The 19129-nt window shown below is 37.2% G+C and overlaps 1 protein-coding gene across 1 annotated transcript in view; it reads left to right on the forward strand.

Annotated features, from left to right (window-relative positions):
- The first annotated feature begins 26 nt into the window (after window positions 1–26).
- The window catches only part of LOC121376381 (HEAT repeat-containing protein 1-like), a 74425-nt gene continuing 55322 nt past the window's right edge, over window positions 27–19129 (forward strand). Inside the window, exons 1-5 of the mRNA XM_041504231.1 lie at window positions 27–67; window positions 9197–9363; window positions 10088–10304; window positions 13512–13656; window positions 14055–14156. Coding sequence (XP_041360165.1) covers window positions 9222–9363; window positions 10088–10304; window positions 13512–13656; window positions 14055–14156 — 606 coding nt within the window. The 5' untranslated portion in view covers window positions 27–67; window positions 9197–9221. The remainder of the gene's footprint in view (window positions 68–9196; window positions 9364–10087; window positions 10305–13511; window positions 13657–14054; window positions 14157–19129) is intronic.

A 19129-nucleotide genomic window follows, 5' to 3' on the forward strand; every position in this document is an offset into this window, starting at 1 on the left:
AGGGAAGCCATACCAGTTCGTACCCAAAGGGATACCAGTTCGTAACCAGAGGAACATCGGCATACCAGTTCGTACCCACATTTGTACGTTATTTAATGAAAAACAAAACAAAAAAAATCCAAGCCAACTGCATTTTAATAATTAGCGATTAGAAATTGTCACGAAGAATCGTGTCAAGCGAAGTCAGCTTATTTGTTGATATATTTCAAACACATAACATTTTTCTTTTTACATGACAAAAAACATTTTAGCTGACTGAAGCATGACGTATTTTCGCACCGAGAGCTGTCCTCAGTTCAGCCAACGAATGTTCTTCCTAACGTTCGCAACCTATTTGATTGATGTTCGTCGTGTCCATTTGGTTTAACGTGAAGCGCACAAACAAGTCTAGCAAACGTTTACTAAATATGGATAAATTATTATATCGGACAATGTAGGCATTATTAGACCTAAAAAAAAGTCGACAAATCACCAGTTCAGGTTTGTCGTTTTAATGACCCTACCCACAAGCGGCGCCTAGTCTCTTCTTTTGGAAATTTGTAAAACGATATTTAGGCATCGTTACCGTTAACTGTTGTAAATGATCGACCAAAGTTGCCTCATTTCACTATCAAACCATACGTAACTAAATATAAGCTTCACCGCGTCACGTGATAAACAATGGCCGCTAGGGGTCGAAGTACCCGTATATTCGGTTCCGAGAATTAGAGAGGGAATCTTTGACTACCGTTTGATATAGACTGGTATCTGACGGTTAGAAAGCGTGTAACTTATCACATGACCGTTTTACTCTTACCGTACTCGGGTTATTCGCCACAATTATATGCACAGAGCGGGTGTTTTGGGGGGAAAAGTTTATTTTTAAATATATTTTCCACCCAAAATCTTCGCTCGCCAGTCTAGAGCATTGCACCCCACCCACTCCGCACAATTTCTTGCACACGCGTAATTAACGGATCGTAGTCATAACGGCCCTTGAAAAAAAGTCAAGACGGCCTTAGATATAATACTTTAAAAATGTATTTCATCTACACAAGTGTCGAGAAATGCAGGAGAGTCTTGATGCGTCCTTCAAAATAAGGATGTGTGTTGATCATGACGGTATCAAAGATCGGTCTATCGGTCTTTTCAAATACTAGGTGGTCTTAATTATATTAGTAAATTGGGGAACAGGGCCGTTGTGGCCCCCGGGTGAGTAGCGCCACTAGGAACTCTACCCCCCCCCCCTTCCCTTTCTGAGATTGAATTATTAAAATAATGAATTACAGGGCGGACACGCACGACATCCCGACGAGTAGCGCCACATGGAACTCGTCCGGGGGACACGGCCGGGTCGGTCTATCAGTGTTGTTAAATAAAATGTTAATTGGTGGTCTTAATTACAATAGTAAATTGCGTTGTGTAGGCTAATAAATCGTTACCAGTGATTCCTTTGTTTTGGTTATTTTTATACATATTTTTGAACTGCCTGTGATATAGGCTATATTGATTACTAATTATTACTAATGGGAATTAATTTAACGTGATAGTACCTATTGGCCGTTCTGACCATTTCTTTTGGCCGTTTTGACTTTTTTCTTTGGCCGTTTTGACTTGCATGTTCAGGGCCGTTTCATCATGGGGCCATTTTGACCGCATACCTAATTAACTAACTAACTAACTTAAAATAGTTTATTGGGAAATCCAGAATTTAGTGAACAAGAAAATGAAGAAAACTACTTTAAAATACATAAAGTTCTGCCACTAAACGTTTTTGCTAAAGTTTACACTAATTTTAGGCTAGAAATTCCCCAATCCACGTTCTGTAGTCTCCTACTCACTATACCCGCACCCTTTTCTCCAACCCTTCTCTTTTTCTTCCTCTTTGTTCAAATCTACTATGTAAGTCTGTGGTATGTGGATGTGCAGCTGGAGCCCTACTGTGCAACGTTAGGTCATACCTTAATTGGCTGTCCGAACTCTGCGTCTTCCGTTAGACACTAGAAAGGCCGGACAACTGGATAAATTATTCGTTGGGCTTCACATTTTGTAGGACTGGTCGCTAGAAATATTTCTGTTACGCTGTTACGCACGTGTTTTTACCATTTCATTACATGATCATTCATACGCGTGTACTATTCCTAGGTTTGTATTTACTTTTATCAAGACATTTGTACTCTGTGATTTGTACTTCAGTACTGGCAATTTTTATTTTATGTTAGACTGTATTCTGCGTGCAAACAATGATGGACGAATTTTAATTTAAAATTAAAGGTGTAATTGACATTGTCGATTTATATGCGTTATTACTTTTAGTTTTGCAAACGAAAATTATTTCTACATATATTTGCTTTTCAGACGGTTCGTCCACTGGACAATTCGTCCACCGGACGGTTCGTCCACGGACGATTCGTCCACTCACCTCGGACAATTCGTCCACTCGATGAGTGCATTTTTTTCCAACATATTAATAGTTATTTCTTTGACATTGTAATCGTTTCTTAACATTATTTTGTGGTATACTATAACCAAAAAAGTAAAATAGAGTTAGAATTCAACATTAATATCCAGTTTTTATTAACTGTTTGTACAATCTAATTAAAATTAGCTCCACTATTGCACGTTTCGTGTGAATTACGAATGCCTTAAAACAAGTTTTATTTTATAAAATAAATAATTGTTAATGTAAAAATGAAGACTGATAACCCATCCTGTACGTATTGGTATGGTTCGCTGTACTGCGGCCACTAAAATAGAGTCGCCCGATATTTTTAGAATTTGTATGCTCCCAAATAACGTTATAAAAGGCGAAGTGTGATTGGTCAATATTTAAATTATTATTTAGTGATGAAATGTTACTTGGACATTGGAGACTACACAGTATTGTTAGCAATCTGATTAAAATTAGTTCTACTGGTCTAAATAAGGCTATCGTAATTCACATGAAACATATCGTATACCCTCAGAATAATTCGGAATATTTTCTAATTATTTTCAAATCACTGGCATGATTCTGCAAGTAAGGTTTTGATTGGTGGACACCGGCCTCGGTGGCGTCGTGGCAGGCCATCGGTCTACAGGCTGGTAGGTACTGGGTTCGGATCCCAGTCGAGGCATGGGATTTTTAATCCAGATACCGACTCCAAACCCTGAGTGAGTGCTCCACAAGGCTCAATGGGTAGGTGTAAACCACTTGCACCGACCAGTGATCCATAACTGGTTCAACAAAGGCCATGGTTTGTGCTATCCTGCCTGTGGGAAGCGCAAATAAAAGATCCCTTGCTGCCTGTCGTAAAAAGAGTAGCCTATGTGGCGACAGCGGGTTTCCTTTAAAACAGTGTCAGAATGACCATATGTTTGACGTCCAATAGCCGATGATAAGATAAAAAATCAATGTGCTCTAGTGGCGTCGTTAAATAAAACAAACTTTACTTTGATTGGTGGACATGAGCTACAACTGGCTGCTGTTAGATCCACATGTAATAGTGGAGCTAATTTTAATTAGATTGCTGTTTGTATTAATTATCATGCGGACGATTCGTCCACTCGCTCGTACATTATCTCACATGTCATGATGAGGTAAATAGGTAATGCAAGCCTCCGCGTCGGAAGACTTTATTACCATGTCATGTTCTCCTTCAATGCCTTGAATAATTTTGATTCCCGTCCCCTAAATATAGGAATTTAGTAGGCTTACTTGGTTTGTCTTCAGGCTATCTGGATAGTTGGGTATCGGTTTTCCTGCATGTCTTTGCTTCTGGAACCCTAGTTGACTTACCTTAGTTGGCTAGGATGGAATGCATCAGTAATAAAAAAAAAACCATGGTGCGGGTGCAAAGACAAATTCGTGCAGTTTATTTACAGTTTTTTAGATTAGTAGCAAGGGTTCTTTTATATGCACCATCCCACAGACAGGGTAGTACATACCACAGCCTTTGATATACCAGTCGTGGTGCACTGGCTGGAATGAGAAATAGCCCAATGGTCCCACCAATGGGGATCAATCATAGACTGACCGCACATCAAGCGAGTGCTGTACCACTGGGCTACGTCCCGCCCCATTTTCTACCGTCACTGCGATATAAACAGTGGCGTAGTTGAGGGGGTGACACGGGGACCATCCCCCCAATCAAACTGTGTTTAAACTATCACTAACCCTAAACCTAAGCTTGAATGAACTGAATGCTGGAACGTTCAGAAGTCTTGCCTTATTAAATTTTATAAAATCATACATGCTTACATAGTGTGGGTTGTCCGATCCCCATCTCCCCCAATGTAAAATCCTCAGTGTACACCAGTTGATATAAACAGTTTTTGGACATAAATTCAGGCCCTAATGATAATCTAGAATTGAAAACAAAACAGAAGTGATTTCTCCCTTGCCAGAAAAAAGGGGAAAGGTTTGATAAAAATAGGTGAAGTGAACATTTATTGGTATATTTCCCCATGAAAAATTCTGAATTATACTCTGTTCTAATAGTAGTTCTAGTAGTTGATAATGTGTTATGTTAAAATGAAACATTTAAGTAGTATGTTTTGGCATTACTGGAATTAATGTAGCCGAGAATTAACAACGTTTGACTGGTCACAACAACTGGCATGACGTGTGGTGATGTCTGGCGCCAAGTGAAAACACAGACCGACATGTAAACAGCGACAAGTGAAAACACAGACTGACATGTAAACAGCGACAAGTGAAAACACCGACCGACATGTAAACAGCGACAAGTGAGAAATGACACTAGAAAGTCAGGGTCTTGATGTCTGTTGTATGATTTTGTTTTTGAAATCGGATTATGTCCACCATTTTAAGGCGACTTCGACTTCTCACTAATGCTAATAACTCGGTAACTTGAGCCCACTTTCGGCAAAGAAAACGTTCATTTCGCCGGCAAGATTAGGGCCTGAAAATGGGGTAACAGGGTATGCAGTTTTAGTGCAACACATAGTTGATGCCAGCTGTATCAAACTATAGTCCATCTCTCGGTGAAAGTAAGGATCGTACCGGAAGACTAGCAGTGCCCCAACTCGCCACTAATTGGTCGGTTCGTTTTTTTTGGTCTAAGACGGACCTTTTAATGCTGTCCTTTCACAAATTGCTTTCCTGTCAATGGGATGGTGCATGTAAAGGATCCCTTGCTGCTAATCGAAACGAGTAGCCCATGAAGTGGCGACAGCAGGTTTCCTCCCTCAATATCTGTGTGGTCCTTAACCATATGCAGGGCACAATATTTCACGCAAACCGCCATTCTGTTCGCTTGTCGGTTATGCAAAATTAAATTTACGCAAACCGCAAATCGGTTACGTCATGACCTGTAGACGTTTAGAAATTATGACTTGCAAACTTCACGATTACAGGAAGTTTATTAATGCAGACATACTACTAGTGTTCCGACAAATGTTTTAGACTGATTTTTAGAAACTTGATGCGCCCAGTAGACAAAGTTATATTGCAACAGTTGTAACGTGCGACCAGTCTAAACTAAATGCTCAGTATAGAGTCGAGTCAAAAGTTTTAAAGATATGTGCACGGACCGCTGGGTATGGCTAAGTTATATGCTGCTATTTTATCTCTAAAGGAATATATGTAGACATAATATTGAATTGGCTATAATTTTACAAATGTTCAAAACGGTTTTAAGATTAAACAAGAATCCAAAAGGGTTACAGAAGTTGAATAATACTAACATCGCTTAATGAGCTTTAAAAAACAAACATTTGGAACGTCATTGTAGTATAGACGTACAATCGATAAAGTGACCGTTGCGTATCAGTGAGTTGACTGTTTTATACATATAGTTATAGGAACTGGACATTTGTTGTTAGTTTTTTTTGTAGTTCTTTTAATTGGCTGTATACCAAATTTTTTATATTATCAGTACCAAATGGTAGTCTTTATATGTTGTTATTAATATGTATTTTTTATTAGTCTAATCATGCGCCAGTGAGTGTTGTGTGTTATTCTTCAGAGGAACCAGAGAATGGGCATTTTCCCTCCAAATGTGTCGATTTTGTTTCAGTACTGGCACTGATATTTAGTCCTTTTACAATGAATTTTTATATTAATGTTGATCATCACTTTATTTGTTTGCATTACCATAGTTTGACACCCAATAGCCAAAGTATTTTTCGTGCTGGGGTGTCGTTAAATATTTATTCATTCATTCATATTGTTAAATTTAGCAAGTATTAAAGAAAGTGTTTTATAAAATGTTTCCTTTTGTATTTTGTTTTAACTTTGAGCTAAAAATTATTGATTTAAAATATATATAATTTTAACGTAATTTTGAGGTAACCTATCAGGTAACCCATGGGTTACGCAAATATAATTCACATAACTGAACAATTGGTTACCTAGGTAAAAAAACATGTGAACTGACTTCCGGTTACCTCGGATTTTGAAATATTGTCCCCTGCATATGTCTGACGCCATATAACCGTTTTCTTCCTTCCTTATTCTCTATTATCCATTATAAATCATAACATTGATGTAAGTCTCTCAAATACCCGTTTTATGAGGTAATACAAGTTTTAATTCAATGTGGTGTTTTGATGACTAATTAGGACAAACATTATTAGGTTTAATAATTATTAATGTAAGTTAAACCAAAATAAGATATTAACTTAAGTTTAAAAAATTGAAATTTTGTGTATAGTTTTAAGACATACTGTTACAGATCAAGTTTGACTTTTATGGCGATTTATTCATTTGTGGCAGCATTATGGCCCTTGAACTTTATCTTTTTTCCACAATGTCTCAAGATATTGACCTACACCCAGAGGGGATTATAGCAGTGTTCTCGCTGCTGCATTTAAGCGGGGCGCCCCGTCCCGCTATTCCATTTTGCCGCCCGCCTTTCACGTTCCCCGCCCTCCTTTATTTTTTTAGCGCCCCTCTTTATTTTCCAGCACCTATCTCTGCACCTATCTCTGCTATTTCCAAATGCACTTTTTTCCTTTCTGTTATTCTGTTTATTCAGCAGTTCTTTATAAAATATTGTAAACTTTTAATTTTTAGGGGATATGAACGCTTATAAAAACAACGAAAGTGGTAGTGTTTATCATTAAAATCATTTATCTTGAATGCCAAATAATATTTACACCGTCTTTACAAAAACGAAACTACATTAGGAGATCACTTTACAAACATCTTTATTGTTTTTCGTATATCTTGAAATCTTTATTAAAAATAATAATATTAAAACTTTGATCGGTCCAGCAAAACCGGAACTGCCAGTGAATGTCAGACCGACATCATCTTCGGTTAAATTTTATAAACCCCTTTGCACTTTTTTGTAGGCAAAATAAGGAGTATGTCTTTTCTCAAAGTCTACCAACACACAACAATATGGTAACCAAACTACTCTCCCCCCCCCCCCCCCCCCCCCCCCCCCCCCCTTTGTTTTTTTGCTTTTCGTTTATTGGTTGTTTTGTTTAGTTTTTTTGAAGGGTGTGGTGCCGAGCGGCCGCCCTCCTTTAATTTTCACCCAGCGAGAACACTGTATAGGTTTCATCCCCACATTTTACATACCTTTTTTCACGATGCCTCAAAAGACAGAAGTAAACAATTAATGTAAAACATGGAAAGTTGTCTCCCTTGTTTATAGGTATCTAAAAGACTGAAGTAAACAGCATGATAAAACACTGATATATAAATACAAGTTTTCTCCCTTGTTTACAGGTATCTAAAAGACTACGGTCTCACTACACAGATCACTTCCGGGTGAGAGTTCATTCATCACAGTCTACTATAGTTCCTAATTGTGACACGTTATGGTTCACATATTCACTTCTAGGAAATGGTGAAGAATTAAAACAATATGTATGTTTAATGGTAAGCCTTCTGGCTGTATTTTACCCATGTTATTTTGTAATATTGTGCATTGACCTTTTGAGAAATGGGTGTACAGCATAAGAGACAGCAGGAGTGAATTGGGTAATGAACCACCTTTTCGGACATGTACTACAGCCAGATGCGGTAATATAGCAAAAAACTGAGACGGAAATGTTCTCAATTTTGGAGTGAAAATAAATGCTTATATAATGTATGTTCGCAATGGTCTATGTTGTTAGTGCCAATGAGAACCCGTTCTATTGGCAATCTTCGTTTGAAGTTGGGCAATTTAACATGGGTTTCAATGGCAGATGACATCTGTGTAGTGAGACCTAAGTAAACAGCATGATGAAACACGGATATTTAAATACAAGATGACAAAACATGGATATTTAAATACAAGTTGTCTCCCTTGAATTACAGGTATCTAAAAGACTAAATAAACAGCATGATAAAACGGATATTTAAATACAAGTTGTCTCATGTTTACAGGTATCTAAAAGACGAAGTAAACAGCATGACAAAACACGGATATTTAAATACAAGTTGTCTCCCTTGTTTACAGGTATCTAAAAGACTAAGTAAACAGCATGATAAAACATGGATATTTAAATACAAGTTGTCGCCCTTGTTTACAGGTATCTAAAAGACGAAGTAAACAGCATGATAAAACATGGATATTTAAATACAAGTTGTCGCCCTTGTTTACAGGTATCTAAAGGTTCTAATAGACCAAATCAATTCCTATTGCCGATAATGTTAACGTTTACTAATAAAACTGATATAAGCAGCGTTTCAACACACCCAGTAAGTACAGCAATAGAAAGTGTGGCACCTCACATCTAATCTACCTACAAGAAAATGGGGGGTCACATATCATTTAACAGATTTAATTAATGTTTTTAATAGCAACCGTCATTTTTGCTGAAAATTGCACTTCCATTTTTGGGAGTACCCCGCATTAGTTTCAACCTCTGGTATATACTGCATAACAACTGTATGACAAATAAAAGTGTATTTATTTATTGTCAATAAATAATAGTATTTGCACAAATAATCAATGTCACATATTACTACCAATCACACCCACAGCTGCTTTTACTCCGTAAATATTTGACGGTGCACGTCGAACTCTGACATGGAACTCTCTTCTTTGGTACTATGCAACCTATAAGACTAAGTAAACAGCATGATAAAACATGGATATTTAAATATAAGTTGTCTCCCTTGTTTTCAGGTATCTAAAAGACTAAGTAAACGGCATGATAAAACATGGATATTTAAATACAAGTTGTCTCCCATGTTTCCAGGTATCTAAAAGACGAAGTAAACAGCATGATAAAACATGGATATTTAAATACAAGTTGTCTCCCTTGTTTACAGGTATCTAAAAGACGAAGTAAACAGCATGACATCGTTAGCAAAACAGCTCCAGCGTCTAGCTGTTCCTCATACGCAGGTGGTGTTGGGAGGCGACACACGGAAGACCTCTCTCTTGTTTAATCCGGTCGATGCAGCAGCTCTTGACAGGGAAACATTTTTCGCACTCGGTATGTATCCAGATTAAACCTGTTCAGAAGAAATTGTGAAATGTTAAAGGTATTTTGTGAGATGCTTTACCTATGTGCAAGCAGTGTTTGACAAGTGTATGAGAAAGACACTGGCCCTAACAGAAGCTTTGTCTAGTGTCCTGTGTGTTGTATTATTGTAATTTGGTTGATAATGTTTACTAGCCCAGACCAAAAATTCAGAATCTGGGTCTGAGTGCTAGTGGATGTGTCGAACCCTAGTGAAAGTAAAAGTAGGAATAACACTTTTTACTCATTACTGGCAATATAATGTATGTATACGGTCAAATAGATTGAAACTGTATAGCTCACAGTTTGTGAATAGTTTATTATGAAGGTAACATTTAAAGGTTGTCACTGTCAAAACTTGATAAATGTATGTGTTAAAAATAATTGGAATGTTGTATTTTGTGTATGATACTTGCTGACTAGTATACTAATTACATATAACACTAACTGATATAGGTTTATATTTGAGGTATAAATAGTTTAGAAGAATTGAAGTCTATATATGTGATTATTTTCAGGTATAAATGGTTTGTGAAAGCTGATGTGATTATTTTCAGGTATAAATGGTTAAAAAGAGCTGTTGTGATTATTTTCAGGTATAAATGGTTTGGAAGAGCTGGAGTCTATAGAATCGTGTTTATTTCAGTTATAAACGGTTTGGAAGAGCTGGAGTCTATAGAATTCTGTTTATTTTCAGGTATAAATGGTTTGGAAGAGCTGGAGTCTATAGATGCTGGGTTCGAGGAGTTTCATCGCAGTCTGTTCAGTGAAGCATCACAAACGTTTGAACGAAGTGTGCAGACGAAGGAAGTGAACGAGAAGCTTGACAAAACAATCTCGTCTTTCTTGTTGAGACTGTCACCCTACTTCCTCCTCCGACCGGCACACAAGGCATTAGAGTGGCTCATTTACAGGTGAATGGCTCATTTATAGGTAGAGTGGCTCATTTACAGGTAGAGTGGCTCATCTACAGACTGAGTGGCTCATCTACAGACTGAGTGGCTCATTTACAGGTAGAGTGGCTCATTTACAGGTAGAGTGGGTCATTTACAGGTAGAGTGGGTCATTTACTAGTAGTAACTCTCATCCTGCTTCCTCCTCTGACCGGCACACAATGCGTTAGAGTGGCTCATTTACAGGTAGAGTGGCTCATTTACAGGTAGTAACTCTCACCCTGGCTCATTTACAGGTAGAGTGGCTCATTTACAGGTAGTGGCTCATCTACAGACTGACGTTAGAGTGGCTCATTTACAAGTAGTAACTCTCACCCTGCTTCCTCCGACCGGCACACAAGACGTTAGAGTGGCTCATTTACAGGTAGTAACTCTCACCCTGCTTCCTCCTCCGACCGGCACACGAGACATTAGAGTGGCTCATTTACAGGTAGTAACTCTCACCCTACTTCCTCCTCTGACTGGCACACAAGGCGCTAGAGTGGCTCATTTACAGGTAGTAACTCTCACCCTACTTCCTCCGACGACCGGCACACACAGCGCTAGAGTGGCTCATCTACAGGTAGTAACTCTCACCCTACTTCCTCCTCTGACTGGCACACAAGGCGCTAGAGTGGCTCATTTACAGGTAGTAACTCTCACCCTACTTCCTCCTCTGACCGGCACACAAGGCTCTAGAGTGGCTCATTTACAGGTAGTAACTCTCACCCTACTTCCTCCTCCGACCGGCACAGAAGTCGCTAGAGTGGCTCATTTACCGGTAGTAACTCTCACCCTACTTCCTCCTCCGACCGGCACACGAGACATTAGAGTGGCTCATTTACAGGTAGTAACTCTCGCCCTACTTCCTCCTCCAACCGGCACACAAGGCGCTAGAGTGGCTCATTTACAGGTAGTAACTCTCACCCTACTTCCTCCTCCGACCGGCACACAAGGCGCTAGAGTGGCTCATTTACAGGTAGTAACACTCACCCTACTTCCTCCTCCGACCGGCACACAAGGCGCTAGAGTGGCTCATTTACAGGTAGGCTCTCACCCTACTTCCTCCTCTGACCGGCACACAAGGCTCTAGAGTGGCTCATTTACAGGTAGTAACTCTCACCCTACTTCCTCCTCCGACCGGCACAGAAGTCGCTAGAGTGGCTCATTTACCGGTAGTAACTCTCACCCTACTTCCTCCTCCGACCGGCACACGAGACATTAGAGTGGCTCATTTACAGGTAGTAACTCTCGCCCTACTTCCTCCTCCAACCGGCACACAAGGCGCTAGAGTGGCTCATTTACCGGTAGTAACACTCACCCTACTTCCTCCTCCGACCGGCACACAAGGCGCTAGAGTGGCTCATTTACCGGTAGTAACACTCACCCTACTTCCTCCTCCGACCGGCACACAAGGCGCTAGAGTGGCTCATCTACAGACTGAGTGGCTCATTTACAGGTAGTAACTCTCACCCTACTTACTCCTCCGACCGGCACACACGGCGCTAGAGTGGCTCATTTACAGGTAGTAACTCTCACCCTACTTCCTCCTCCGACCGGCACACACGGCGCTAGAGTGGCTCATTTACAGACTGAGTGGCTCATTTACAGGTAGTAACTCCCTCCCTCCTCTGACCGGCACACAAGGCGCTAGAGTGACTCATTTACCGGTAGTAACTCTCACCCTACTTCCTCCTCCGACCGGCACACACAGCGCTAGAGTGGCTCATTTACAGAGTGGCTCTCTCACCCTTTACAGGCTAGAGTGGCTCATTTACAGGTAGTAACTCACCCTACTTCCTCCTCCGACCGGCACACAAGGCGCTAGAGTGGCTCATTTACAGGTAGTAACTCTCACCCTACTTCCTCCTCCGACCGGCACACACGGCGCTAGAGTGGCTCATTTACAGGTAGTAACTCTCACCCTACTTCCTCCTCCGACCGGCACACACGGCGCTAGAGTGGCTCATTTACAGGTAGTAACTCTCACCCTACTTCCTCCTCCGACCGGCACACAAGGCGCTAGAGTGGCTCATTTACAGGTAGTAACTCTCACCCTACTTCCTCCTCCGACCGGCACACACGGCACTAGAGTGGCTCATTTACAGGTAGTAACACTCACCCTACTTCCTCCTCCGACCGGCACACAAGGCGCTAGAGTGGCTCATTTACAGGTAGTAACTCTCACCCGACTTCCTCCTCCGACCGGCACACACGGCGCTAGAGTGGCTCATTTACCGGTAGTAACACTCACCCTACTTCCTCCTCCGACCGGCACACAAGGCGCTAGAGTGGCTCATTTACAGGTAGTAACTCTCACCCGACTTCCTCCTCCGACCGGCACACACGGCGCTAGAGTGGCTCATTTACAGGTAGTAACACTCACCCTACTTCCTCCTCCGACCGGCACACACAGCGCTAGAGTGGCTCATCTACAGACTGAGTGGCTCATTTACAGGTAGTAACTCTCACCCTGCTTCGGGGCGGGATATAGCTCAGTCGGTTTGCAGGATCGAACCACCTCGGTGGATCCATTCAACTGATTGGGCTTTTTCTCGTTCCAACCAATACACCACAACTGGACAAAGGCCATGGTATGTGTTTTCCTTTCTGTGGGAAAGTGCATATAAAAGATACCTTGCTGTATTAGAAAAATGTAGCGGGTTTCCTCTGATGACTATGAGTCAGAATTACCAAATGTTTGACATCCAATACCCGATGATTAATTAATCAATGTGCTCCAGTGGTGTCGTTAAACAAAACAAACAAACTTTAAACTGAGCCTGCTTCCATTGTCAGGTATCACATTGTATTGTCTACCATTGTCAGGTATCACACTGTATTGTTTAATTTGTACAGGTATCATATTGTATTGTATAATGTGTAGAGGTATCACATTGTATTGTCTACCATTGTCAGGTATCACATTGTATTGTATAATGTGTAGAGGTATCACATTGTATTGTATAATGTGTAGAGGTATCACATTGTATTGTCTACCATTGTCAGGTATCACATTGTGTTGTCTACCATTGTCAGGTATCACATTGTATTGTCTACCATTGTCAGGTATCACATTATATTATATAATGTGTAGAGGTATCACATTGTATTGTCTACCATTGTCAGATATCACATTGTGTTGTCTACCATTGTCAGGTATCACATTGTATTGTTTACCATTGTCAGGTATCACATTCAGCTGTACAACGTTGATGATCTGATGCTGTGTATTCTGCCGTATCACGAGACGAAGATCTTCGTGCGCACCGTTCAGTTGATCAACTTCGACTCCCGCACCGCTTCCAAATGGGATTGGCTCTCTCCACTGCAAGTAGGTCACCGTTTCCATGGTTACAAACAGAGAAATATAGTTTTTGTGTTAGGATGTTTACTGTAATGCATGATAGTAAATGTTAACAAAATGTAGTTACCGTAGTGTATTGAGTGTAGTTTATTGTTGATGTGGGAAAGGTATAATAGTACATGTCATGAGTACTCATTTTGTATAATACAGGTATTGAAATTAGCAGTGTCTGTAAGCCAAGTACATGACATTGTAACCATATAAGTTTGCCAGATAACAAAATTGATCCAACATAACAATTTATCAAGCTAGTGAAACCTGGGAATCTCATACAAATTGCTGTCACTTCATAGTGATTTTGATGGATTTGTGAGATCCCTGTGCCATGTGTGACATAAATGTAAAACTGATTCTGATGTTTGTAGAAGTCTGGAGTCCACCTTGCTAGGTCGACGCTGGTCAAGCACTGCCGAACAAACCCAGCATTTCTGGCCTTTGTGTGCAACATGCTGCCCAGGTTCATTGAGGTGAGTGCAAATAACATATTTCTTTGTGGGGTTCATGTTAGTCATGTTGTTATGGAGAAATAATTCCACGAGGTGAGTGCAAATAACATCATATTTCTTTTTGGGGTTCATGTTAGTTTCATGTTAGTCATGTTGTTATGGAGAAATAATTCCACGAGAGGGGTGCAAATAACATATTTCTTTGTGGTGATCATGTTGCAGAGAAATAATTCCATGAGTGGGGTGCAAATAACATATTTCTTTGTGGTGATCATGTTGCAGAGAAATAATTCCACGAGTGGGGTGCAAATAACATTTCTTTGTGGTGATCATATTGCAGAGAAATAATTCCACGAGGGGGGTGCAAATAACATCATATTTCTTTGTGGTGATCATGTTGCAGAGAAATAATTCCAATCTGAAAACACTTTGTAGAAGCTTGGTATTATCAAGTTTATGTCATGTGACTTGACATGTGATCATGTGTATCTCTGTGAAGCTCAGTTTGACACTAACTTAGCAACACACAAAATGTACTCCCGACTGAAATGGGATTCCAAAGAAAGTTGATTTCAGCATAATGATTAATAAGTCAAAGCTGTAATGGGATTCCAAAGAAAGTTGATTTCAGCATAATGATTAATAAGTCAAAGCAGTATAATGATTAATAAGTCGAAGCAGTATAATGATTAATAAGTCAAAGCAGTATAATTATTAATAAGTCAAAGCAGTGAATGATTAATAAGTCGAAGCTGTATAATGATTAATAAGTCAAAGCAGTATAATGATTAATAAGTCAAAGCAGTATAATGATTAATAAGTCAAAGCTGTAATGGGATTCCAAAGAAAGTTGATTTCAGCATAATGATTAATAAGTCAAAGCTGTAATGGGATTCCAAAGAAAGTTGATTTCAGCATAATGATTAATAAGTCAAAGCAGTATAATGATTAATAAGTCGAGCAGTATAATGATTAATAAGTCGAAGCTGTATAATGATTAATAAGTCGAAGCAGTATAATGATTAATAAGTCAAAGCAGTATAATGATTAATAAGTCAAAGCTGTATAATGATTAATAAGTCAAAGCTGTATAATGATTAATAAGTCAAAGCTGTATAATGATTAATAAGTCAAAGCAGTATAATTATTAATAAGTCAAAGCTGTAATGGGATTCCAAAGAAAGTTGATTTCAGCATAATGATTAATAAGTCAAAGCAGTATAATGATTAATAAGTCAAAGCTGTATAATGATTAATAAGTCAAAGCTGTAATGGGATTCCAAAGAAAGTTGATTTCAGCATAATGATTAATAAGTCAAAGCAGCATAATGATTAATAAGTCAAAGCAGCATAATGATTAATAAGTCAAAGCAGTATAATTATTAATAAGTCAAAGCAGTATAATGATTAATAAGTCAAAGCTGTAATGAGCAATTGGATGACCGGAACTAGGGGCAGGACGTAGCCCAGTGTAAAGTGCTCACCTGACGTGCGGTCCATCTAGGATCCATGTCCATTGGGCTAATTCTCTTTTGAGCGAGGCACCACGACTGGTATATCAAAGACTATGGTATGTGCTATCCTGTCTGTGGAATGGTGCATCTAAAAGATCTCTTGCTACTAATGGCAAACTGTAGCAGGTTTCCTCTCTAAGACTGTCAGAATTACCAAATGTTTGATTAATAAATCAATGTGGTTTCGTTAAAATATACAAATGTTTACTCTGAAACAGGAAGATTTAAGTTATTATGTGCATTTTCTTGATAAAATAGTACAGTTTAAGTTACTGTGCGTTTTCTTCATAAAACAGTATGGTTTAAGTTACTGTGTGTGTTTTTTTTGTTTTTTGTTTTTTATTATTCCCATTTTTATTGACATGATATCCACACACAGATGTATACAGTACATATGATAAAAAGATCCACATGAAATCAGACATACATGTATGAAAAATTCAAAAGGAGACTAAGGACATAATAAGTATCAAAAAAAGAAGAGAAGAAATACAATCTAGGTTTTAAATATATTGTGACAAATTGACAAAAATTTGGTGAATTTATCATAGTTGCACGCGGAAAAAGCCGCTACTTTTGTAACATAATAGTACTCCGTCAACTCTTTTTGGATCCATTTCAAACGGGGTACATATGCATTAAAATGACTTTTAAATATTACGTGTTTTGTAACGAGTACAATGGCATTAATGGGATCATTATTTCTACTTTTAAAGCCAAAAATTACATTTTCTTTATTAAATTTAATATTGCTACCCATTTTTACATTAATCTGGCTCTGAATATCATTCCAAATTGAGTTGACTAAAGTGCATTCCCAAAATAAATGGGTAATTGTACCAAGTTCTAAATTACAAAAATTACACTTCGGACAAGAAATATAACCAATTTTATATAAGATTCAGTAGAAGGTATTAACAGGAAGTATATTATGAATTATTTTAAACTGAAACCAGCGCAATTCACTACTATCAGTACAGCATAAAGGAATTATATTTATTATTTTCCAATCAGAATCTGAAAAAATACAATTAAAAATGTTTTCCCATTTTAAATTGTATGCCGATTTTGAGAATGACGAATTTAGTAAAGTATTATAGTAATGTTTACTTCCTCTAACTGTTATATTTAACTTTCTAATATTATATGGTAATATGGGAAACGACAGTTTATTTTTCAGTTCAACTTTACACAATTTAAAATATTGTTTTACCACATTAATTACACCTTGATAAGTTAAAAAATTAGTATTGATATTAAAAACTAGTTTAAATTCATTATAAGTTAAAAATTTACCTCTTTCGTTAACTAAATCATTAATAAATTTTATCCCTCCCTCAAACCAATCTCTATAGAATATTGAATTTCCATTTATTTTTATGTCATTATTCCAGATATATTCTGACAGTATCTCTTCAAATACTGAGTTTGATTTGCATTTTTTAAGATATGTTCCCCATGCTGTTAATATTTCTTTCCAAAAATAATTATAAATATATTGACAGTGTTTTCCTATTTCTTCAGTCAAAATCCATTATATTAGCTAAACATTTATACTCATAAATAATCAATCCCTTCCATTTAGAGTCGGTGATAACTAATCTTCTAATCCAAGCAATTTTTTGTGCTTTAATAAATTCTTTGACTATTGTAACTTTAATACCACCATCTTTCATATTTTTTGACATTTGAATATGCTTAATTTTATCAGGTTTCCCATTCAATATGAAAGAAAAAAATTGTCTCTGTAGTAGTTGAATATCGTCATCTGGTGGATTAGGAAGGGTTGAAATTAGATGATTTAATTTTGGTAAAATAAGACTCTTTAATATTATATTTCTCCCTAATGGTGTTAAAGTTCTACTAGACCAAATTTTTAACAGATTCTTTATTGAGTTTAATTTATTCTTATAATTAATCTGTACCATATTTTCTAAGTCAATATCAAATTTTATACCTAATAAATCAAACGTGTGTGTCCAATCAAATTTCCATTCTTTACATAATTTGTATCTACTCCTCTTCTTAGAACCTATCCATATTAACTTAGTTTTCTCCACATTAACTTTAAGGCCCGAAAATCTCGCATAAATCGCCAATACATTTAGAACTCCATAGAGGCTTTTTTCTGTTCCATCTAAAATTACTGTTGTGTCGTCTGCAAATTGAGTTAATAAAAATTCTATATTTCCAATTGTTAAACCTTTTATGTTATTTTTAGTTTTTAGCATCCTATTAAGGATCTCACCACAAATGAGAAATATATATGGAGATATCGGATCCCCTTGATGGCAACCTCTTCCTAATTTAAAAAAAGATGAAGCAAAACCATTAACAAGAACAGTAGATTGAGAATCTTTATGAAAAATTGAAATCCATTTTTGTATTGAAGGACCAAAACCAAAATATTTCAGAATATTAGAAATAAATCCCCAGTCTACAGAATCAAATGCCTTTTCAAAGTCAATTAACAATAATAAGACAGGAATTTTGTTGATTTTCTGTATACTCCATGATGTCATATATTAGTCTTGTTACCTCACCTATATATCGTCCTGACATGAGACCTTTTTGTTCTTCGCTAATTATAATAGGCAACACTAATTTTATTCTTTGTGCTATAGCAGCTGATGCAATTTTATATGAAACATTTAACAATGAAATTGGCCTCCAATTTTAAAAAAATTGTTTAGGCTTATTTCCCTTGGGAATGCATGTAATAATACCTTGTTTTTGAGTTATAGAAAGATTATCTGTCTGATATGCATAATTCAATGATCCTAATAAATATTTATTCAAGTCTCTCCAAATTTTTTAAAAGAATTCTGCGGTAAACCCATCAGGTCCTGGACTCTTTTTCATTTTTCATATTTTTTAAAGCTATTAGTATTTCATCATATGTCAATTTACCTTCTTGATTAAGTTTAGAAAAAACATTTTCATCAAATAATTCATTAAAATCTATTTCACTGGTATCTTTTTTAGAATATAATTTTTCATAAAATATTTTTGTTTCATGTAATATATCTGATGTTTTATTAATAATTTTGCCATCCTGAATTTCTAATTCAGTAAAGGATTTATTTAAAAAAAATCTTGATTCTAACTTTAAAAAATATTTTGTTGGTTTCTCGCCTTTTTCCATCCACCTAGCTTTAGACAGTATAAAATTTCCTTTTGATTTTTTAATACTTATATCTTCTATTTTACTGTTTATCTTTTTAATTTCTTTTATAATATTATTTTTTACTTCAATATTATTTGAAATATCTAAATCTTTTGTTAAGTCATCTAGTTTAATATTTAAGTCTATTTCATCTTTCATCTGAACTTTCTTTTTAGTTGATGAATATAAAATTGTTTTTCCACGTATCATAAATAGTAGTGTTTCCCATAGTAATTGGTCGTTTATGGTAAAGTTAAAATTATTATTTTCTGTATCTTTATATTGTTCAAGAGTTTCTTTTATAGTTTCTTTGA

Source organism: Gigantopelta aegis, chromosome 6, assembly GCF_016097555.1.
Source record: "Gigantopelta aegis isolate Gae_Host chromosome 6, Gae_host_genome, whole genome shotgun sequence".
Lineage (NCBI taxonomy): Eukaryota > Metazoa > Mollusca > Gastropoda > Neomphalida > Peltospiridae > Gigantopelta > Gigantopelta aegis.